General features: G+C 39.6%; 1 protein-coding gene across 3 annotated transcripts in view; it reads left to right on the forward strand.

Moving 5' to 3' along the window:
* Positions 1-24,400, forward strand: part of CDC73 (cell division cycle 73) — a 151,513-nt gene that overhangs the window by 52,880 nt on the left and 74,233 nt on the right. For all 3 annotated transcript variants that reach the window (XM_007420987.4, XM_088154158.1, XM_025168768.2), the window contains one exon: positions 14,871-14,935. In XM_007420987.4, the coding sequence (XP_007421049.1) occupies positions 14,871-14,935 (65 nt within the window). The remainder of the gene's footprint in view (positions 1-14,870; positions 14,936-24,400) is intronic.

Consider the following 24,400-nt stretch of genomic DNA (forward strand, 5'->3'; position numbering starts at 1 on the left):
TTTTCTTCCACAACCTCCCTCCATCCCCTTAAGAGATCATCCAGTTAATGCTGTTGTAGTTAATGTAGTTAAACTATTGCCTGTATAAAATATACCACTTTTAGTATATTTTGCAATTGCCCTTAAGGTTACTGTGACTTTAGGATCATTCAATTCATATGAAGCTAAAAAATAGTAACCTTTCTGATAATGGAGTGATGTTTAGTTTCTTAAAGTTGGAAGAAAATAATAGAAATTAGGGTTGGTCAATGTATTTCCTTCCCAGTTGCTAATAGCTTTGTTAAAGGAAATATTCTCAACCCTTTCAGAGTTATCTTCTGTCCCTAATTACTGGAACACAGCTTCATATTTTGTGAATAAACACCTGTGGGTTTAACAGATAGAAATCTCTAAGAAAAATAGATCAAAAATTATTTCTATCATTTAATAGATAGAAATGGTTACTATCTGATAAAGACAATTTTCATTCTTTGGAACACCAAATGTGCAAGTGGAAAATGGGATTAAGTTGTAAAAACAGTACAGACTTATGACTATCATTTGCTTTATTGCCCTCAGTGTTGCTGCTGCTGCTGTCTTGGCACTTCTGTATCTTTTCAGTACTGAGTTTTGTAGCTTTGCTATATTTTAAGTAATTTTTATCTCATCATCTCATTTCATACAAACTAATTTTGCTAGTTTTTTAACTGCTTTAAATTTTGTTTTTATCTTCAAAGCCAACTTGAGCACTCATCTATGGTTTTATTGAATTCTTCATTTTATGAAAAGTCATGTGGTGAAACTCAAATACAAAATATTTTAATGAATGCAAAAAGAAAAGAAAAGAAGAATCTGATAAAGAAAGAAAAAGCTCCATATTGGCTTCAGTCAGCAATTGAATATCTATCTTATGTCACATGGATGTATATTTGCATGTGCTAAATGCAAATATATATTATACATACATACATACATACATACATATATATATATATATATATGAAGGCTCCACCTTCTGGGTGGGAGACAGGAGATGCGAGGGAATGAATGGGAGGTCCACCCTGCCGACTAGTGAGAGAGGTCGTGCAGGGTGGCAGAGGGTGTGTGGGAGTGTAAGGTTTGGTGGGGGGTGGGTCCTGGTGGACCGAGAGTGCAAGCTTGTGTGCCGGGGCGGCCCTCCCTCACCTGCGAGTGTTTGGGTGTGACTGAGGATGAGTCGCTGGAAGGAGGGACCCTTGCCCCGGGTTGGGGAACCTGGAGGTTCAGGAGTGGAGGTATCTGGGCCTATAGCCCCCAGGGATTATGTGGTGGACTACTCTCTCAAGGTGGTGACAGGTAGGGGATGATATGGCGGGAGCTGGAGGGCGGGCCATCTTCGGGGAAGATGCCCCTGATGTGTGTTACCGGTGGCGTGTTCCAGCCCTCCTGGCTCATTCCCAGAGTCTCGTCAGCAGGCTCTTAGGGACCCTGGCCTTTGGCTTCTGCTGCTTAATGCCAGGTCGGTTATCAACAAGGCCCCCCTCATATGTGACTTGATCACCGAGGAGGAGGCAGACCTGACATGCATTACCGAGACCTGGCTGGGGCCCGAGGGGGGGGTGCCCCTCTCGGAAATGTGCCCAGCTGGGTTCCCGGTGTGACACCAGCTGAGAGGCCAGGGCAGGGGAGGAGGGGTGGCTATTGTGATCCGGGAATCTCTAGTAGCCTTCAGGGGCATTGCTCCACAAGTTTCTGGCTGTAAGACACTTTTTATTAGGTTGGGCACCCGGGAACAGTTGGAAGTTCTGCTATTGTACCAGCCTCCCTGCTGTGTGGCAGCCTCCCTGCCTGAGCTGCTGGAGGCCATCTCGGGGCTGGTGGTGGAGTTCCCCAGGCTTATGGTTCTGGGAGACTTCAACCTACCGTCCCTGGGGCGGTCTTCAGGGGCGGCTCGGGAGTTCATGGGCTGTCTCAAATTGTGCGGGACCCAACCCGGGATAGTGGCCACATGCCAGATTTGGTTTTCTTGTCGGAGCAATGGCAAAGTGTTCTGAGGGGAGATCTATAGCTTTCCCTGTTCTCATGGTCAGATCACGTCCTGGTGACTCTTCTTACCTAGTTATCTGGGAACAGTTTGATCCTGTTGCTCCTGAGGAAGTGGACAGGTTCCTGGGGACTGTGAAGGCCACCACTTGCCATCTTGACCCAGGCCCCTCCTGGCTGGTGAAAGCAGCTTGGGAGGTGACATGTGGTTGGATCCAGGCGATGGTTACTACATCCTTGCAGGAAGGAGTGTTTCCAGCTGCTTTTAAGGAGGCATTGGTGCAAGAAACCCTCCCTGGATCCTACTATACTGGACAATTTTTGTTTAGTCTCCCACCTCCCCTTTTTGGGGAAGGTGGTTGAGAAAGTGGTGGCATCACAGCTCCAAAGGGTTCTGGAGGAAACGGATTATCTGGATCCCTTCCAGTCAGGTTTCAGGCCCAGATATGGAACGGAAACGGCATTGGTCGCACTTATGGATGACCTCTGGCAGGAGCGGGATGGTGGAAATGTGATCATCCTTGCTCTCCTTGATCTCTCAGCGGCTTTCGATACCGTCGACCACGGTATCCTGTTGGGACAGCTCAGGGAATTGGGGGTGGGCGGCACGGTCTTGTGCTGGTTCGCCTCCTTTCTCCGGGGCCGATCCCAATCGGTGGTGATAGGGAGCAAGAGGTCCCATCCTCGGCCCCTCCTTTGTGGGGTGCCGCAGGGTTCGGTTCTCTCTCCGCTCCTTTTCAACATCTACATGAAACTGCTGGGTGAGATAATCCATCATCATTGGGTGAGGTATCATCAGTATGCTGATGATACGCAGCTATACATCTCCATCCCTAGTGAAGTAAGTGATGCTGTGGCCACTCTTTCGCAGTGCCTGGAGGCTGTAAGGGTCTGGATGGGGAACAACAGGCTTCGGCTGAACCCCGGTAAGACGGAGTGGCTGTGGGTTAATGGCTGCTCTGTTTCAGGGATTTTGTCATCTTTGGTGCTGGATGGGGTGGTGCTGCCTCAGACAGACCCGGTGCGTAATCTGGGGGTCCTCCTAGACTCATGGCTCCTGCTTGAAGAGCAGGTGGCAGCCGTGGCAAGGAGGGCATTTGCACAACTTCGGGTTGTGCATCAGTTACGCCCTTTCCTGGATCGGGATGCCCTTCAAACAGTCACTCACACCCTTGTTATCTCCCAGATAGACTACTGCAATGCGCTTTACATGGGGCTACCCTTCAAGAGTATCTGGAAGCTACAGCTGGTCCAGAATGCAGCTGCACGGGCTATTGTTGGTGCCCCAAGGAGGGCCCATGTAACGCCTCTGCTCTGCGAGCTGCATTGGGTGCCAGTTTGCTTCCGGGTCCAATTCAAGGTGTTGGTTATCACCTTTAAAGTCCTACATGGCATGGGACCAGGTTATCTAAGGGACCGCCTCTCCCCTATGACTTCAACCCATCCCACCCGATCACACAGAGAGGGCATGCTTCGGACCCCCTCAGTGAAAGAACTTCGACTGGCGGGGTCCAGAAGGCGGGCCTTCTTTGCGGTAGCCCCTGCTCTTTGGAACATCCTGCCCATGGAGGTGTGATTAGCCCCCACACTCCTGGCCTTCCGTAAGGCTTTGAAGACCTGGTTCTGCCACCTGGCCTGGGGTGGGGAGGGAATACCTCAAGCATGGGGATGGCTAGCCTCATAGAGGCCTCTGCCTTCAACCTCAGGTTTTTCATCCTCTTGGACTCTCCTTCTTCTTTTTAGTAATGTTTTAATTTAAGGTTTTATGTGTTTATATATTTTATGTTCTAATGTTTGTTGTGAATCGCCCAGAGTTCCCCCATTGGGGGGAGATGGGCGGTTGAAAAATGTAATAAATAAAATAAAAAATAAATAAATGGAATGAAGCAGTATATTTACGTTGCACTAAAAATTACTTTTCTGTTGGATCCTTGTCAGCAAGCTAAGAATTCTCTCTGTCAGTGTTTGAAGATGGTATTTCACCCTTACTGGGGGGGAAAAAGTCCTTGGGTGCAGATTTTTACATTTCTCTATACATGTGAAAGCAGCTCTGTCTACATAGAAGTAAATAGATGTAGAAACTGAAATGGGGCTAGGGTGAAGCTTGGTTTCTACTCTGGTGGCCTCAGCTATTAAAGATCAGTAATGTTGAGTTTCCACAGCCTCATTCTGAATTGTTTCATGTTTTTTGATGGAATTATAAAATTTTATGTATGGCCTGTATACATATATAATTTGTAACCGTTGTATATATAAAGTTCCTATGTCATAGTTTTCTTCATAAGAATTCTGCCAAGCAGGCAATCCACGTTTCTATGACTAAACAGTTTTTGTAAAACTTTGAGGGATTATGTAAGGAATATACAGTACTTAGTCTCTAATTTTTAGGAATAATAGCTATGCTGACTTTGAAGAAAAAAATTAAGATCCAAATAGGAAATTTCTTTCTTAGGCCAAAATTATATAATTGCAAGTTTTCAGATTTCTTAGAACCCTTCAACTTTTTGTCTGATAAAGCATTCTAAAAAACTTAAAATCTTGCCGTTCTATATAATTTTGGTTGCATTGTTTTTATTAATTAGCTAAGAGATTCTTAAGATAGCACTGAACAATTAGTATTATCATCCTAGATTGGGAGCAATTGCATTGATAGTGGACTTATGGAAAATGGCTTTGGTTCACCTCAGCAAAGTTCTTCATAATGCAAAGCCAACAAAATTCTCATCTCTTCTGGCAAAGACAAGTGCTGTAGGGGGGTACAGAGGAGACTAACCGTTTTGCTTTGTTCTTAAAAGCAAGGTGATCATTTTGCTTCAGAAAGTGGCTTCAGGAGGCTCATTCACTTGAAATTTTGTTAAACAAAGCATCCCCTTGAATATCTTCACAACTCTATTTCACAACCCTATGGTACACATTACTGTTCCATAGTGAAACTAAAGCTTAAAAAAAATTAACAATTCTAACACCAGAGCAATACTCCTTAACTTTCTTAAGAATCTCCTTTAAGCCTTTAAGAATCTCAACTTTCTTAAATCTAGATACAGGTAAAACATTCACTCATGTAATGTTTGAGCCATGTAGTAAGTTATTAGATTAATACTGTGAAGAACAAATTTCCAAATCCACTCAAGTATTTTGCATGGGTGAGCCTATATGTCTCCTGGATGGGCTGATAAATTCCTATAACTTGGCTGAAGTCATTCTGAGACTCTGTATCCTCTGTCCATTGTCTGATGGCATCTTTAGCCTTGTCTACATCTAGAAAAAGCTGAAACTGAGGTAACATAGCACATGGGTGCATTTTCTGTAATGTTCAACCACCACTGAACATTGATGCATAGTTGCCTTTTTCAGTTAATAATAATACTGTAGGAACTAAACTAGGACTTAGCCAGGGAAAGAATATTGTTTGCCAAGCTATAGCCTCAATTCTGGGCAGCCCAGCTTCTGACTTTTGATCACATTATGGACAAATCTGGAGATCAAAAGAGAGCCCTTGAAAATCTGTTCTGTATTTTTATTTATAGTGTCCACAGTTTGAACAAGGGCCCAATTGTGCCCTGTACAATATGAGCAACTGGTTGGGCTGTAAACTGTTTAATTATAGATGGAATAAAGAGCTCTCACTGGCTCTGTGGAGTCTCAGGATGGCTTGTGTACATTTTGGGCCAGACTCTGCCATGACATAGTATTTTGCATACCCCTGTTTAAGTTTCCGTAATCAGATTGTCTGAATTGGTCCTTCAGTTGAATGGGGAAGGCTTGGTGTCACCAATCCAAATCTGATATGAAAATGACCTGCCTATAATAGTGGAATGCTTGAACTCCATTGTCCTGTAGTTCTTTAGCATCCTTGCAAGATATCAGTCAGCTGAAAGAGGCCATTGGCAATATATGAAGACAGTATACTACCATATTACTGTTATAGCACTTGCTATAAAATGTCAGCATTTGTATTAGAATGACCAAGTCTTCATGAGAGCAAGATGAAATACCTATTTAAGATAGTAATATCTACCTCAGTCTCCATTACCCTCCAGACTAGATTTTTGTTCTTTGTGGTTTGGTTTTATTTTATTTTGTAAAAATGCTTTGCACAAACATTTGAAAATGGGTAGTCCTCCCTTAACGTCCATTCGTTCAGTGCCCATTTGAAGTTACAGTCATGCTGAAAACATGGACTTGTGACTGGTCCTCAAACTTAAGACCGCTGCAGCACCCCATGATCATGTGATAAAAATTTGGCCCTGCATGCATTTACGACTGCCCCCCCCCAGCTGAATTTTGTCATCTTCACATGCTTCCCCTCCACTGGACTCAGCATCCCAACCTCCAGTGGGGAGGTGCTGCAGCTCTGGGGCTGCTTGCACCATCATGCACCTTCCACCATCCTTAGCTCTGCTGTGCCTCACCAGCCACTCGTGCACCATCCCCCAGCTCCACTGCGCTTGCATCGTGCCTCACTAGCCATTCACACACCCTTGAGCACCCTCCCCCACCCGGCAGCAGTCACTTACCCACTTCCTGCCAGCTTCCCCATTGACTTTGCTTGTTGGAAGCCGGCAGGAAGTCGCTGGGAGGTCCTCGCTTAACAACCCACAGTAATCACTGAACAATAGCAATGGGGACTATCATGATTGCCGTTGCTAAGCAGTGCAGTCACATGACATCACACTTTACGACTGCATCGCTTAGCAATGGAAATTCTAGTCCCAGTTAGTGTCATTAACCAAGGACTACCTTTATATTTTATAAAGCTTCCTCTTAGAATACTGACTTTTGTTCAGTTCTGTTCAGACTTTTGTTAGCCTAATATGTATATTTTTGCTCCCAATTTTCCCAATATATTAAAAAAGTAGTTTTTACTAATATGGACATATTTGTATAGAATTTTCCCCAACATATACGTTTTTGTAAACATTTTTAACTGAAAAGCCATATTGCAAAATTTGGAGAAGTACAAATTTCAGAAATTTTAATTTTGGATCAGGCATTGGTTCATAAGTACAAAGTTAAGTGTAAATTGAGAACCCTTCACTAGCCTGTTTGTGATCCTCCTTGTGCTTAGTAGTTATTCAAATTGTTATTAATTACTCTATAGCAAGAAGGTCTCAGGATTACATACAAATGAGATAATGAAAATACACATAAAAATCAGTGCAAAAACATAGAAAAAATAATTAAGATAGCCATTGAAAATTCAGGTTTCTAGTTGGAATACATTGGACAAAGTATTCCTTCAGGCCCTGTGCTATGGCCATGAATGGGTTTAGCAGTTAACACCAGTAGTTAGAACTGTGTCTTAAAAAAGGGAGCCAGAGCCTATAATGCACGTTCCAGTCAGTATTGTAAGGTATCACGTTTTTCACTCATTCATTCATTCATTCATTCATTCATTCCATTCATTCATTCATTCATTCATTGAATTTAGACACCGCTCATCTTACAAGGAACTGACTCTTTACCTTAACTGAAGTTTTTAGGTGGCCTTAAATAATAGTTTTCACCTGCAATGCTTTATAATTATATAAACAGCAAATTGAACACAGAGGCTATTTATCCTGGTATGAGTATAGCTGGTATACCAGCCTAAGCTGGTAAAAAATTTTGAAGTAAGACCTGTGAGCATCTAATTACAATTATAGATGTACAAGTATGTTTTAATTTATTAGCACACATTCAGTCTGTTACTGCAGTCAAGCATTAATTAAATATTTACATTGGCATACCTTGGTCTGACAAGAGAACACTGCATTTTATTATTGCATTAGTGGCAACTACTAAATTCCAAGTGATTTAAATCAGTAATTTCATGTCGTTGTTAAATAGCAAAGGGTGTAAGATGAAGTCCTATGAGAGCTCAGATATAGATGTCATAGCGTCAGTCAAAAATCCCACCATTGATTTTTGTATGATGGAACCACCAAACAATTGTACACACCATTTGTAGGTCAAAGGCTTAGGCATATTTAAATCCTGATTGAAATCGGTATAAAACACTGACTGTGTTGAGTGTAGAAATGAGCATTTATTATTATTATTATTTTTTTACATGGTGGGATAAAGATACAAATAAATACTACAGGATGAATTACTCAGGTGTGCAGAATGTTCTCATGGGACATGTACTACAGTGTTACAAGAATAGAGTGGTGTTCAACTCTCAGCAGTTTCCTTTAGTTAACATTACAGTACATGAAAGGATTTGTTGCAGTCAGCAAAGGCTCTGGAAATGATTGGCTGAATGATCTCACAGAGGTATTTATGAACAACAGTTGCTGAAAATGTACAACTTTTGTGAAATAAGTTAAAGTTTGGCTGTGAGTATCCATGTAGCACCTCAAATGCTGCTGGACAACATGTACATTGTTTTAGGAAATTGAAGAGCTAACAGAAAAATAAATAATAAAAGACATAGGACCAAATAACTAGACTTGCAGAGGTTCACTTCATAAGGGGGGGGGGGAGGAGAAAAAACCAGCACTCTGTACATTTGTTAGTTTTCTCCAAAACTTTAGGGTTAGGGTTAGAGAAAATAATTAGAGAAAATCACTTTTGCTGGAAAAAATGAGGTTGTGATTCCTGGGTATTTCTCTAGCTCAAAACCAGACTGCCTCATTGCTTAATATAGATGCATAAAGGTACCCCAAAATATAGCTAAATGTAAAAGTAAATTGCTCATATATGCAACACTCAAATTATATATGCACACAATAATCTCACTGCTGTAGAAACAAATAGACTGACCTCTAATGAAATTGATAAAAACTCTAAAAATACCTTGCCACATAGGTAGTCCTCAGCTAATGACCATTCGTTCAGCGATTGTTCAAAGTTCTGATGGCGCTGAACGAGTGGTATTTACGACTAGTCCTTGAAGTTATGGCCATCCCAGCATCTCTGCTGTCACATAATCACAGTCGGGGGCTTACGATGGTTGCAGTGTCCCACAGTCACAAGATCGCCACTTGCAATCTTCCCTGCCGACTTCCCACAAACACAATCAATGGGGAAGCCAGCAGGGAAGGTTGCAAGTTGCTCCTGTTGCTTTTTCTCTGGAGGAGCCCCACTGCAGAGTATGATATCCCAGTGTAGCATGCATTCAAGCTGCAGCACCTCCTCCTCAGCCCACATGCACTTGTGTAGCACTGCAGGACCCCCTCCCCAGCCCACATGCACTTGCGCGATGCCACAGCATCCCCTCCCCAGCCCACACACACTTGTGCAGCACCCCCTCACTCATGAGCTCACTCATGCAGCACTGCAGCACCCTCTCCCTGGCCCTCTTGCACTGTGCAGCAGCATCCCCTCCCTAGCCTGCACGCACTCTCTGTAGCACCCTCCTGCCCCACCTCACTGTGCAGTACTCACCTACCTGCCAGCCTGCTTGCAAGCCTGAGAGGACTTGTGACTTCCTGCTGACTTCCCCATTGACTTCGTGGGAAGCCACAGGAATTTACAAGTCATGGTCACATAAGGTCCTCACTTAACTAGCAGTTCTCATTTAACAACATTGGGGACTGCTGGGATTGCTGTTGCTAAATGATGTGGTCACATGATGTGCTTTATGGCCACACCTTTTAGTGACGGAAATTCTGGTCCCAGTTACCATTATTAAGCGGGAACTACCTGTATGATGCAGAGTTCAATTGAAATTTAAAACAAGAAGGCCCCATCTTTAAACACAGAGAATGCTTTTTATAGCCAGAAGACCAAAATCCACTGGACCACTGTACTAAATAAAGCTGCATTCTTACATAGTTCATATTTACCGTAAAATTTTGGTGTCCAGATTTGCAAACTAGTTGGATGTTCTTAAGGGTATCTTAACAGTGTGAACAAAGAGATATCAGTTAATGGACCCATGTGGAAGAATGTCTCACTGTTCCCTTAAAAAATAACGATTAGATCAGAGATGCTGGATGATATAGCTTTTTGATTCTATCTTTTGTTCTCTCTTTTTTTTTTAAAAAATTATACTTTCTTATAATTGTGTTAAATATGCAAAATATTTTTCAGTATAATAAGCAAAATATTCTTTGGTATCTTATGATAAATAAGTAGTCTTGTTTTGTAAAAGTCAGATAAATAAGTAGTCTCATTTTTTTAAAGTCAAAGAGCTGAATTGGAATGCTTTTTTTTCATAAATAATTTGATAGTTTGAAGATCCTGACTTCAGTATTTCATTTTCAGCCACGAGAGCATCATAAAACTATTTTAGAGCAATAAGATTAGAAAGCCAGATTAGCAGTTTTACATTCTATGATGGTCTGTCTTTTTGGCTATATACCATGAGCCACTATATGAAGTCAGTATTGGATAGTTGTAAAAGGGTAATAGTAAAAAATGGCATAGAATCAAATAGTCTTCTCTCCTTCCCACCCACCCACCCCCAAAAGTGGTTTGGTTCCTTAGAAAAGTATGTATGTATTTATTTTCTTCCTTTATTTCTTTTGACTTAGATCCCACTCATCAAAAATAGACTTTTGGGCAGCTTATAGGATAAAAACAGCAGATATATAATCAGAAATAGAACATAAAACAATTATACAAGATGGTGAATCCGGTCAGCAATAACAAACATATCATATACCAGCAAAGGGCTCCAACCACCCTAGCCCAGAGCCTAGGAGAAGAGGCAGGTCTTTAAGATCCTCTGGAATACAATCAGAGTAGGAGCCACCCAGATTTGGGGGGAACCTCATTTCAGAGGGTAGGTGCCATGACAGAGAAAGCATACTTCTGGGATTGCAACTGAGATCAGATGGTTTATTAAACTTACATCAGCAAAGAGAAACCCAGATTAATATTAAGCTTAAAAAAAGAATTAGGCTTCAAAAGAGAAGGTACAGAAAGTTGCTTAATGAGTGCTCTGTTTAGCAACCATTCAAAGTTACAATGGCACTGAAAAAAGTAAATTTACTACCAGTCCTCGCATGTACGACTGTTGCAGTATCCCCATGGTCACATGATAGAGATTAGTGCATTTTGCAATGGTGGGTGTGTACGACTGTCGCGGCATCCCTTGGGTCATGTGATCACCATTTGAGTGCTTCGTATCTGGCTTCCAACGAACAGAGTCAATGGAGAAGCCAGCAGTAAAATCACAAGTCACAGCCACATGATGTCTCACTTAATGATCTATGGTAACTTCCTTAGTGATGGAGTTGCCGGTTCCAATTGTGGTTGCTAAGCAAGGACTACCTATATAAATAAAGGAGCATGGGTAGCCATGTCCAAAATGGAGATTAGTCCTCAGAGAAAAGTAGTATTAAAGGAAAGTAGCCATTTGCTGTGAGAACCTGCAAAATAAAATCAGCTCCTTGAAGCTGATCTCTTTACTCGCTGAACCAAACAGTCTGGGTTAGATTATATTCCATCCTGGAAGATTTCATGTCATAACTTGGGGTGGACCTGGATCCTTTCCCTTATCTATAGCTACTTCTATGGAAGTTTGAAGGACAAGAGTTTCCAGCATTTTTTTCCCCCTTACTAGAAGGGATTGGGTGTTGGTCAGATGTGAGTATGTCGTAGATCTAACAAGAATCACTAGAGTAGGCTGGCACAACAAAGACCATACTGATATCTTAAAAATAATTGCAGGCCACAAAGGAATAGCTGGCATGTTGAGCATCTGGCAGCTACCAATACGGTAGCAGTGGTGGTTGGCAATGTCAGTGAGGCGTGCAGATGCTGGCATTGTGTCTTTCAGGGTAGAGGTGGCTGTGAAAATCTAGGTGGCAACACTAGAACCTTCCTGGGGGTGGAAATGTTTGGCAGCAGTGGTTTTGTTGAGTTTTCAAAAAAAAAAATGCTGGCAGTTTGCACAAGGCTGCTTGGTGGACCACATGTTGTACTTGCCTGCTCTTGCATTGTTAGAGGTGCCTATTATAGTGCTGAATTATTATTTCAGCAGCTGAGGCCATTCCTGTATTTGCTTTTCAAAGAAGCATTTGTTTATTTCCATTAACTTTTTGCTTGTTACCTAGATATACATATTTGGTCACATTCAGATCTCATTCAGATGAGGCGTGTTATGTCAGTTGGAAATTTATAGGGAGTGAAGAGTTATTAAATTTGTTTATACTTGTTGTGATGAAAGTTGGAAGTAACTTCTTTATATATTTCTTTTCTTTTTCTTTATTATATTCTCTCTATTCTTTTTCTTTCTTTTTCTCCTTTCTTGTACTTTTTATTCTTTCCATTCTCTTCTCTTTCTCTAAGTTTAGCTTGTATTAGTTTTTACTATTGTAATTAAAATTCTTTAAAAAAAAAAAAAAGTATGCCATAACTGAGTGATGTGAACATACAGATGCAAAAAAATTCTTAGCTAAGCCCCTGACAATTCCAGTAAATATAACCCAAGTAGTAGGATTAATTATGATTTCTTTCCTATTTGCTTCTTAAAAAATACTGCCTTAATCAGTATAAGGCAGCTTCATATGTTCATATTTTGTCTTACTGTATGTTCAATCACTAACTGCCTCTAAAATCCATTTATGTTCACACTGCAGCTATTGTACAGTTTTATTGAGTGTACTTTAAAATAGATAAAATCAGTTAACCTTAGAAACAAATGTTCACTGTATAAAACATTACATACTTAGGCATGCCTTAAACTAAAGATTAGATAGTACCATGAATAAACCTGTAAATGTAGTCCCATTAGCAAGTATTAAAAACAAACTGGAAAAATCAGTTGTGATGCACAAGGACAATAACTGGTTATCTGTCAGTATCTAGAATAGTTTTGTATCTATCAATAAGAAAGTAATAATATTGAAATTTTATGAACATTTTATAACTTGTTATGATAAACAACACATTTTCTGTCATATGGGTTTATGAACATGCTCAATTAAGAGATGTGTGAGAAAAACTGTTTTAACAGGGTTGATAATATTTAGAGTTAAGGAGGATTTTTAACTTTATAACCTTTGTTATAAAGACTTTGTTGTTCATTCAACAAAAAAGGTATGTGAAATTGTATCTCCAGAAAAGCCTTCTGAGCTGCTGAATATACAGGTAGTCCTCGCTTAATGACCACAATAGGGACCAGAAAATTGGTTGTTAAGTGGGGCTGTCATTAAGCGAGTCACCACATGACCAGACCCAATTTTATGACAATTTTTACGATAGTTGTTAAGCGAATCACTGCGGTCATTCAGTGAATCATGTGGTCGTTAACCGAATCCAGCTTCCCTAATGGGCTTTTTTGACGTAATTTGCTTAGCAATTACGATTCACTTAACCATGTGATTCGCTTAACTACCATCATAAAAAAGGTCATAATCGTAATCATGTGAGTGCAGGGGGGGTGTGACGTTTGTGATTGTTGTAAGTGAGAGTACAGGTTGTAAAACACTTCCTGAGGCCATCATAACGTCAAACCATAGTTAAACAAACAGTCTTTAAGCGAGGACTACCTTTTTGTAAGACTGTATGTTGTTCTTCAGCTCATTAGTGTACTCTAGAATCCAGATGACATGCATTCTAGTCTTCATTGTTATTCAGATGCTATTTGGGAAAATGATGGCAAAAATAGTAATAGAATGGTAAATATTCAGGGCTGTGAATTACTTTGAAAACACTGTGTTTGACATCCTGCTCCATTTTTTTTTTTATTTAGGTTGAGAAAGTGGTGTTCATTTTTTTTTTTTTAGTTTAGTTTTGTTTAAGCTGTTATATACTTCTTACAAATGACAACTATGGTTTTAAAAAGTGGTACCATGTCTCATAATTACATTATAGAAAGGGGAGCAGAAGCTGGGAAGAAGCATTTCAGTACTGCAAGTACAACTTGCAGGCATTTTTCCTGTTGGAAAATAAGAGACTTATTTTCCAGGAAAACTTCTTTTCTAGGCAATATTTATATTCATGAAATTGGCTGTACCTGTTGTAAAATATTGTCATGTTTGTAACATTGTGATGCTGTTAGTATCTGAAGTCAAGGAAGGCTGGGCCTGGAGCAGCACTACCATTGGATTGACATAACTTCTGAAGCCATAATGCACATGTTTTGATTTGGCTTCACAGAATGTATGGACCTATCCCATTATGATGTATAAATCATAGTTTATGGCATACAGAGCACATTTGGAATTTAAGAACATATTTTGGGGACTTTCACAAGATGTTTTCTATGATAGGTGTAGTTGGTTGCAAAACATTTTCCAGAAGTCAGGCTGCTAAGGTTGCTCTGTACTACCCTACCCAAAACCCCATATATGTTTGTGTGTATGCTATGGGTGTTTGTGTGTATGTGTGTGTGTGTTTCTATGGCTAGATGTCTATATTCTGTAGTAGCTATTCTGCAAGCATATGACTTCTTCTAGTTTGTAATAAAGCTTCTATGTAAAAGCAAGCTTTAAAAGCTTGCTGATTCCTTGAAATTTGTGCCTTTACTAGTTGCTGTGTTCAGGGGTGGGGTGGGCTCAGGCATCTGAAGAGCAGTGAATCAAGTGAGTACATGAAGTCTGACAGTCGCCTACCAATTTCTAAGAATGCTTTGAGAGGCTGGAATTTGCTCAGCAGCATAATAGCACCGTATGTATGTATGTATGTATGTTAATAAGTCTAAAAAAGAAAATTTCAAAACCATCACTGGAAATGGAACAGAATAGAAAAGCAAAGCAATGATTACTATTATCCATTGTTTCAATACCATCTGAACATTTAGTCTGTTTGAGGTATATTTAACTATCATAAGAATATTGCTTCCTTATATGGCCTTTTTTTTCTTGCAAACAAAAGTCCACATTGGATCAGTTTCTTTTATCATGATTTGTCAATTAATCTTAATTGCTGTAAAATTTCCACGTGAGAATATTCATAAACGGTTTTGGGGTTTTTTGTTTTTAATTCCACAGAGACGGAAGGTTTCAAGATTGACACTATGGGTACCTACCATGGAATGACTTTGAAGTCCGTAACGGTAAGTAAACATAATATTGGCTAAGATTATTTGTTGCAATGCTGTGTGAAGAAATGTTCAAAATATTTCTTACAGATGTTCAGTATTGCTTTCTACAGTGAGAAAAGTCTGTGTTGCATGGCAACAAACATAAATTATCCTGACACAGGTTTGTATATAGCTAAGGATATATGCTTCTTCTCCTTTGACATTCCTGAATCCTGCAGTTCTTTGGGGTACCATTTTTTTCCTGGAATGGTAAAATTTTTAACATATTTATAATATACTCTGGCATATAACAACAGTTCAAGTTAAATAACAGCAAATGCACATAAAATGAACGTCCTTTCGAAAGGAGAATTCATGTTCATATTGGTAATTTCCCAAACAGCTGAAATCAGAATATCCCTAAAATGATGTTTCAGCTGTGCTTGTCTTAAATTCTCTGCTTTTATGGAAGCGGGTTTAGCGTTCACAAACAAATGTTATTTTGATCTCCATGCAAGTAAGACAGATGCTACAGAACTAGTATAGAAACCTCATTAAAGAGTTTTGCCATCTGTATGCCTATATAAATCTGATGAATAGACACCACTATACAGTCTAAAAGTCTGGGCATCTACTTTTGGTTTACTCTCACTAATTTGAACATAAAATAATGCCTGGAATATGACTGTCTCAGAGCCAATTACTGTTAACTTGCTTAAATTCCCCGTCTCATAAAATAGTTCCATACGTTTTTATGTCATTCCTAGTCTTTCTGTAATTCAAGTTGTAGACTTTTAAAAAAGCAGCTAAAACTAAAAAACAAAGTTTTGACCTAAATTGTGTGCCATGTGGAATACCAGTCAGAGTATTCTTAGATATCACAAATAAAATGTTTTCTTGAGAACATTAATTATTCTCAACATACTAATGGTGACAATTGGCTAGATACATTAATAACATGAGTGAGGAAGAGTGTTGCTTAGATTCTGTTAATGCAAAACAAAAAGATGCAGGATTATATGTGACAATTCAGTTTTCTCAAACTTGACCCCTCCAGATATTACATCTCCAGATTACAACTGTTACGCAGGCTGAAGGAAATATGGAGTGTAATTTATGTAGCATTAAGTTGGCAGTGGTTACTATACGTCGTGCTCATAATCCTCTTTAAGATTTAGGAACTCCCTCTGGGAAGTAGCTAATGAATGTCATTTCACAATTGCAAATCACTCATCTGACTGAGTTTATGGTTTACTTTTCTGTGCTAATTATATGTAATAAGTACAGCAAATGAGTATGTTCATAATTCCAATTTTGCAAATACGTCTTGAAGTTGTTATTCTGTAGAATGTAAGGATTGGCAAGGCCCTCAGAAATCATCTAGTCCAATCTCCTGTCCAGGCCAGAAATTCACTACTACATTATCACTGATAGATCACATCCAGTATGTGCCTAAATAACTCCAACATTGAACAGTTCATCTCCTGAGGAAGTCTGTTCCATAGTTGAATAATTCTTACAGTTAGAATTTTTTTTCCTGATATCCAACCAAAATCTGCATCTTTGTAATTTAAGCCCATTGTTCTTTGTCATGGCTTCTAGAACAACTTTGAAGAAGTTTGTCTCATCTTCTACATGACAGCCCTTCAGGTACTTGGAAAGAACTATCATATCTCCCCACAATCTTCTGTTCTCCAGACTAAACATAAATAGCACCTGCAATGTTCTCTCATATTTTCCTTCCAGGCCCCTTACTCTATTATTTTTATGGACACACATTTTTCAATGTCTTTTGAAAAATATGGCACCCAGAAATGGACACAGTATTCTAGTTGTGGTGTGATGAATAGAAATAGTGAAATCTCTTCATCTTGACATTATATTTCTGTTGATGCAGTGTAGGATTGCATTTGCTTTTTTCACAGCTTCAGCACACTGCTGGCTTATGTTCAATTTGTGATTCACCAGAAAATCCAGATCCTTTTCATATGTTCCCTACCTGATTTTTCCTTCCCAAATATAGGACTTTGCATTTGTCCTTGTTGAAATTCATCTTACTAGTTGTTGCTCAGTGTCCCACTTTTCAAAATCCTTGTAGACCTTCATACTGTCCTCCCATAGTGTTTGCTATCTCCATATCTTTACATCATCCACATATTTGATCATCATACTTTCTGATACCTCATCAAAATTATTTATAAATATTTTGAACATGGTTTGCTATTTGTTTATCACCTCCTTCCAGTTTGACACAGAACCATTCATGTATACTCATTGAGTATAATTGTTCAACCTGCTCTGTATATATCTAATGGTAATATAGTCCAGCCCATATTTTTCCATCTTGTCTGTTAGGATCTACAGGAGACCTTGTCAGGTTCTTTGCTAAAGTCCAGGCATTCCTGTAGTAAACTAAATTGGTTCTGTCAAGAAGGAGATTAAGCTAGTTTGGCATGACTTGTTCTTGATAAATCTGAGCTGGGTTCTGCCAAGCACTCTATTCTTTTTAAAATGTTTGCATACCAAGTCTTTAGTAATATATTTTAACATTTTGCCCAATACTGACATCAACTTGGCCAGTCTGTAGTTACTGTTTTTCTCCTTTTTTGAGGATAAAAACAACATGTGCCCTTCTCCAATTTTCTGGCAGTAAGTTTGTCTTCCATGATATCTCAAAGATCAGAGGAAGGGGCTCCAGAATGATGTCCACAAGCTCCTTAAGGACTTTCAGATGTAACTGATTTAGTCCTGGGGACTTTAAGACATTAAGCTAGGGACTCTGTAACTATCTCTTTCTTTATCTTGGGTTACCACTGCCTCCTTTTCTCATTTTTGCTTTGGTCCAGTGGAATATAGTTCTCCTTTCTGGATAAAAGGCTGAAGCATAGTAGGAACTGGGGCACTCTGACCTCTCCACATAATCCCTGGCCATCTTGGCATCTACTTCAAGCATCAAGCCCACCTTTTTTCTTCCTCTTGCTGACATAGCCAAAAAAGACTTCTTTGTTGATTCTAGCCTCCTTTGCAAGCCTGGGTTTCTTTAGTGCTTTACTGTTTCTAACTTTCTTTCTGTGAATATTAGATACTTGGTGGCATGCCTTCTTGGTGATTTCACCCATTTTCCATTTCTTACACATGTTCCTTATAAGTAACTCTTAGCTCAGCCAAAAGCTTCCTGTTCATCCATGCCCCCACCATTTCTTCCCCTCATTGAAGTGGTGTATGATTATATTTCCAGTCTTGTTTTTAAGAAGTTCCCATCCTGGGGAACTTCCCAGGATCATCAACTTCCATCAACTTGCTTTGATAAGAGGATATTTGTCAGTGGATTCCCACCTAATACTTCTTTAAACTTGTTGAAATTGGCTTTCCTGAAATCTAGTGTGTGTATTTATGACTTGGTTCCCATTTCTCTTTCTATAGCATCTTGAATCACAAGTTGACATGCTTTCCCAGGGTTTCCACTGTTTTTACAGTATTACGCTGTTCTTAAACCAGTTCTTCTATCTTGGTTAGCATCAGATCTACACTGTGTGCACAATTATTCGGCAAGTGAGTATTTGACCATATCATCATTTTTATGCATATTTTCCACCTCCAAGCTGTAGAAACCTGAATGCTTATTGGATATAAGCATATCAGGTGATGTGTATTTGTGTAATGAGGGAGGGTGTGGCCTAAGGAGATCAACACCCTATATCAAGGTGTGCATAATTATTAGGCAGCTTCTTTTCCTCAGGCAAAATGGGCCAAAAAAGAGATTTAACTGATTCTGAAAAGTCAAAAATTGTAAAAAGTCTTTCAGAGGGATGCAGCACTCTTGAAATTGCTAAGATATTGGGATGTGACCACAGAACCATCAAACGTTTTGTTGCAAATAGTCAACAGGGTCGCAAGAAACGTGTTGAGAAAAAAATATGCAAATTAACTGCCAAAGATTAGAGAAGAATCAAACGTGAAGCTACCAGGAACCCACTATCCTCCAGTGCTGTCATATTCCAGAACTGCAACCTACCTGGAATGCCCAGAAGTACAAGGTGTTCAGTGCTCAGAGACATGGCCAAGGTAAGGAAGGCTGAAACTCGACCACCACTGAACAAGACACATAAGTTGATATGGCAAGACTGGGCCAAGAAATATCTGAAGACAGAGTTTTCAAAGGTTTTATGGACTGATGAGATGAGAGTGACTCTTGACGGACCAGATGGATGGGCCTGTGGCTGGATCAGTAACAGGCACAGAGCTCCACTTTGACTCAGACGCCAGCAAGGTGGAGGTGGGGTACTGGTATGGGCTAGTATTATTACAGATGAGCTAGTTGGACCTTTTCGGGTTGAAGATGGACTCAAAATCAACTCCCAAACCTACTGCCAGTTTTTAGAAGACACTTTCTTCAAGCAGTAGTACACGAAAACATCTGCATCTTTCAAGAAGACCATGATGTTTATCCAGGACAATGCTCCATTGCATGCATCGAAGTACTCCACTGTGTGGCTAGCCAGTAAAGGCCTCAAAGATGAAAGAATAATGACATGGCCCCCTTCCTCACCTGACCTAAACCCTGTTGAGAACTTGTGGGCCCTTCTCAAACGGGAGATTTATGGTGAAGGAAAACAGTACACCTCTCTGAACAGTGTCTGGGAAGCTGTGGTTGCTGCTGCACAAAAAGTTGATTGTCAGCAGATCAAGAAACTGACAGACTCCATGAGTGGAAGGCTTATGACTGTTATTGCAAAGAAGGGTGGCTATATTGGTCACTGATTTTTTGTTTGAAATATCAGAAATGTTTATTCGTAAATTTTGAGTTGTTTATTATACTCACTTTAACAGATGAAAATAAACGAGTGAGATGGGGGAATTTTTGTTTTTCATTTAGTTGCATAATAATTCTGCACACTAATAGTTGCCCAATAATTGTGCACACATAGATATGCTCCTAAGAAAGCCAAAACCTCACTTTTATTTTCTTAAATATTCAGGTTTGAGGTTTATTAACATTTTGGATTGACTGAGAGGACTGTCGTTCTTCAATGATGAAATTCATCCTCAAAAATACAACCTGCCTCATAATTGTGCACATAGTGTAGAAGAACTGATCTCCTTATTTTCAACATTCTGGAAAATGAAACAGACATCAAGACCATTGAGGAATTTTGGGGACCTTGTAGTCTTAGTTGGTTTTACAACAGATGTCCAGATAGTTGTAGTCTCCCATTATTACTGTGATTCTCCTTCCTAAGAGCTGGGTAATCTGATTTAGGTACTAATTACTTCCTTACAATGGACACAGATCATCCTACCCAGAATCCCTATATAGCATGACAGCTTTCTTCATCTAAATTTGTAGTATTCTGAAGTAATCCTTGGCAGTTTAGCATCTTGAAATTCCTCATCCTCCAAGCTTCTACTGTTTCTTTCTTTCTGTTTTCCATCCTCTTCTATGATTAATGGGAAGTAGGGGACAACATATTCATACTTAATTCATATTTTAAAGATGAGATGTTACAGTGTGTGTGTGTGTGTGTAAAAATATATAAATAATGAAAACAAGTGTCTACATTTTATATATTACCTGGTGAGCTAACACAGAAAAGTTGTTCCCCCCCCCCCGAACAGATAGTGAAGGGTGGACTTTTTAAAAGTAATGTTAATTTACATTTATTGGCTTGTTGTGGAATTGTTCTTATTTAATTGCCATGCTTAGCTTTTGTCAGATGAATCTACATTTTAATGAATTTCTGTTGCTGAACAATAATTTTCTTTGTTTCTAATAACCAATTTCTGCATGATAATTGATTTTTCCTTTTTGTTTCCCTTATTTCTTCATATGTAAATAATGTAGGTTGTAGTTGGAAACTAGAAAAAGTATGTTAATACCTATCTGGAACAAAGTTCCCCTTGAGATCCAGATGGTTCCCACTCTGCTGTTGTTTAAAAGAGCCATGAAGACCTGGCTCTTCACCCAGGCCTTTGGTGAAGCAGAGTGAGACCCTTCACTTCATCTCTCTTGTCATCTTTTATCTTTATCTTTATCTTTTATTGATTTTATTGTTTGATTGCTGTGAGCCACCCAAAGTCACTGAGAGTCGGGTGGCATACAAGTTTAATAAATTAAAATTATTGCTATCTTTTACATCTTAAAACAACGGCTAAATTTTGGCTGCCACAATGTGCTGGAATTCTGAGAGGAATATGGGAACCAGTTACGGTTGCCATGGAGAGAAATAAACTACAGGTTCAGATGTATTAGTAAAAGTTCCATGGAAATTTCTTCAATTGTTTAGTTGATATTGCTGGCAGGAGGATGTAAATGAAACAGTGGTAGACTACCATTACTGCTTTTTGGAACTAGAGCAGAATTCTCATTGTGGTCAATTTTTATTTTCATATAATAAATCTAAAATCTTCTCTTTCTTCTCTCATTCTTTTTTTTTTTTTAACTTTTGATGACTAAAATATAGAACAGCTCCTTTTTTTGTCTTGGAGTATTTCTTTAAAGATAAAGTCTTCAAGAAATATATAGGATGTATTTTTATTTTAGCTTTCCTGTAGTATGTGAATATAAATGAAAATTTTATTTTAAAGTTATGGCTAATTCTACAGCCTTCAGTGTTCAAGAATCAATCTGTTATATTATCTCAGGACACATGAGAAATTTAGAATAAACTTCTAAACTAAACTTCAACTCTAAATAATAGACTTGAAAGGGTCCACAAATATCAACTTGCCCCAGTCAGAGATTGTTGCAGATTGGTTGATTATGTCCCATCAAGTCAGTGTTAACTTTTTAGCAACCCAGGTAAGATTCTCTAGGATTACAGTATGTGTCTCCAGTCTGGTCCTTCTGGTCTTCCAGTGGGACACTCATTGCCACTGTAAACAACGGCACTGAACGAATAGTACTTAATGACAGTTCCTCATAGTTCTGGCCACCACAGCGTTTCCACGGTAAGATGACTGCAATCCAGGTGCTCAGTGCCCAGATTGCAATTAGAACGGCACCGAGCCATGGTTATGTGATTGGGATTTCCGACGTTCCCTCCTGGCTTCCCACAAGCAAAGTTAAAGGAAGTCGGAAATCATGGTAATGTGAGGTACTCACTTATTGACCCGTGCAGTTCTCACTTAACCGCAACCAAGCTTAAATTATGACCAAACTTAAATTAACATACAGGTAGTCCATGGGCTGTGACGGCAACCAGGATTGCCATCGCTAAGCAACATGCTCACATGATGTTGCACTTTACAACTGTGTTGCTTAGTGATGAAAATTCTGGCCCAATTGCCATCATAACTCAAGGACTACCTGTATGTTAATTTAAGCTTGGTCATTTTTGCCTCAAATGAGAACTCGGGGTTGATTTGTTTTATGATCCATTTGTTTATTTATTATCTATGACTATCATAGTATTCTCAGAGATTTCTTCAACATCAAAGTTCAAAAGTGTCAATATACTTTCTTTTCTGCTTCTTCAGAGGCCAACTTTTGCTTCCATAGAGGTTCACAGAGAAAACAATTGCCTGCATGATTCTGTTCTTTGTAAGTGTGGAGATGTCATAGCATCTGAATAACTTTTCCAAGGCCTTTGAACTAAGGCTTAAATCACCATGAGCAAGGCCTCGCAATCCAGAAATCTGTGCAGTTAATATGCAAACTGAACCTGCACAAAAGCCACCCCCCCAGCAACTACTGCCACCTGCTCATCAAGCAGGAGCCATGAGTCTGGGACAACCCCCAGCTTGTTTAATGATTCTGACTGGGAAAATGCGCCCCCAGGCAGAGTTAGAGATGGAACATCTCTAGAACCAGGGGGACTTTAAAACCCACAGCCACTCAGTTTTACCAGGGTTGAGCCAAAGCCTGTTCTCCCCCATCTAGATCCTCCAGGCACCAGAAAAGGATCTTTAGAGATTCTTCTTATGTTGACAGACAGACAGACAGACAGACAGACAGACAGACAGATCAACTGACCGGCTGACTGACCGACCATTAATTCCTGTAGCCTTCTGACTTAGCAATGACCAGAGTGCTGATATAACTTCATTTTCTAGTACTAAACATTCTTGTAAATAGAAAATATCTTCCAAGATATCTTGGATGTTGACATCTCTACTATACAGATTTCAGAATACTCCTTCCATCTTTTATCTTCTTTGAATCAGATACATTTGGAATCTTTTAGCATGCTGGTTTGAGGTTGGAACCTTCTTCTAAGTTTGAGGATCTTTTGGGAGACTTCCTTGTTTTTCCGAGTTGGTTTACATGTTGTTTTTTCAAGTCTGTAAAGACAGCTGATGTCTTTATTGCTTCTTCTCCCTTCTAACAACTCTGTGAAATTCGTCGTTAAATTCCTTCTTGAGATCTTTGTCTTTCTTGGCTTTGTCTTCTCTTTGTGGAAATTGATTTACTTTATTCTTCCATTTTAGCTTAACTTGGACCTTGCATATGAACAGTTCATGATCTGTTCCAGTCAGCCCCTGGCCACATCTTTGTTGTTATAACTGAACTGTTCCACCTTCTTGTACCTGTAATATACTGTAGTCACGGAGGCGAATATCTGTAGCTCAAGGTTGAACTGTGGAGTCCTTGGGGTTCTCTGAGCTTGGTTCTTTTCTTGCAAATGTTTCATTACCCAGCTAGGTAACATCTTTAGTGCTAAAATGGGATGAGGTTTGCTCTCTATTTATCTGCTGTGGCCTGCCTTGCCAGTGCTGGTGAGGGTGGGGGTTCTGTTTTGCTCTTCTGACTGCTTGATTGTGTGCCTGGTGGTGACCTTTGCTTATCTGGGTGATGATTGCTGGAGATGATTGCTGGTGATTGAATGCTGGTGAGGCGATCTTCTGGTCTTTTGTCTCTTTTGAATAGTATGTAGATGCTGTTTATCTCTATGTGTCTGTTAATTGCTGCCTTGTCTGAATACCAAGCTTCCAAGAATTCTCTTGCATGTTTGGATTTGGCTTGGTCTAAAATGCTGACAGTTTCCCAGTTAAAACTGTGATTGAGTCTGTCCATGTGTTGTGCAATTAAGGAATTTTCATCATGTCTTCTGACTGGTAGTTGGTGCTTATGGATGCGTTCTGCTAGTCTTCTGCCTGTTTGTCTTACGTAGTGTTTGTTACAGTCCTTACACTGTATGTTGTAGATGACTCCTGTTTTTTCTTCTTGGGCAACTGGGTCTTTTGGTTTACTTAGGATATTTTGGAGTGATTTTGTTGGTTTGTGTGCTACCGAGATGCCATCTGGTTGTAATAATCTGTTGGTGGTTTCTAAGACGTTTCTGATGTATGGCAGTGTGAGCCTTTTCATGGCTTGTATGGGTTGTGTTGTAGTAGGTTGAGTGGTCAGGCACTTTTTGATAAAATTATGTTGGAAGATGTTGTATAGCTGGTCTTTTTCCTTTTTCTGCTCTTCTGGGTTGCTGCAATGCGTTTGAGCTCGCTTGAATAATGTTCTTACACAGCTCCTCTTGTGGGAGGTCGGGTTGTTGCTTTGGTAGT

This window comes from Python bivittatus, unplaced genomic scaffold (genome assembly GCF_059951505.1).
Source record: "Python bivittatus isolate LINGU-HERP-01145 unplaced genomic scaffold, Pbiv_v1 ctg000700_np1212, whole genome shotgun sequence".
In the NCBI taxonomy this organism is placed as follows: domain Eukaryota; kingdom Metazoa; phylum Chordata; class Lepidosauria; order Squamata; family Pythonidae; genus Python; species Python bivittatus.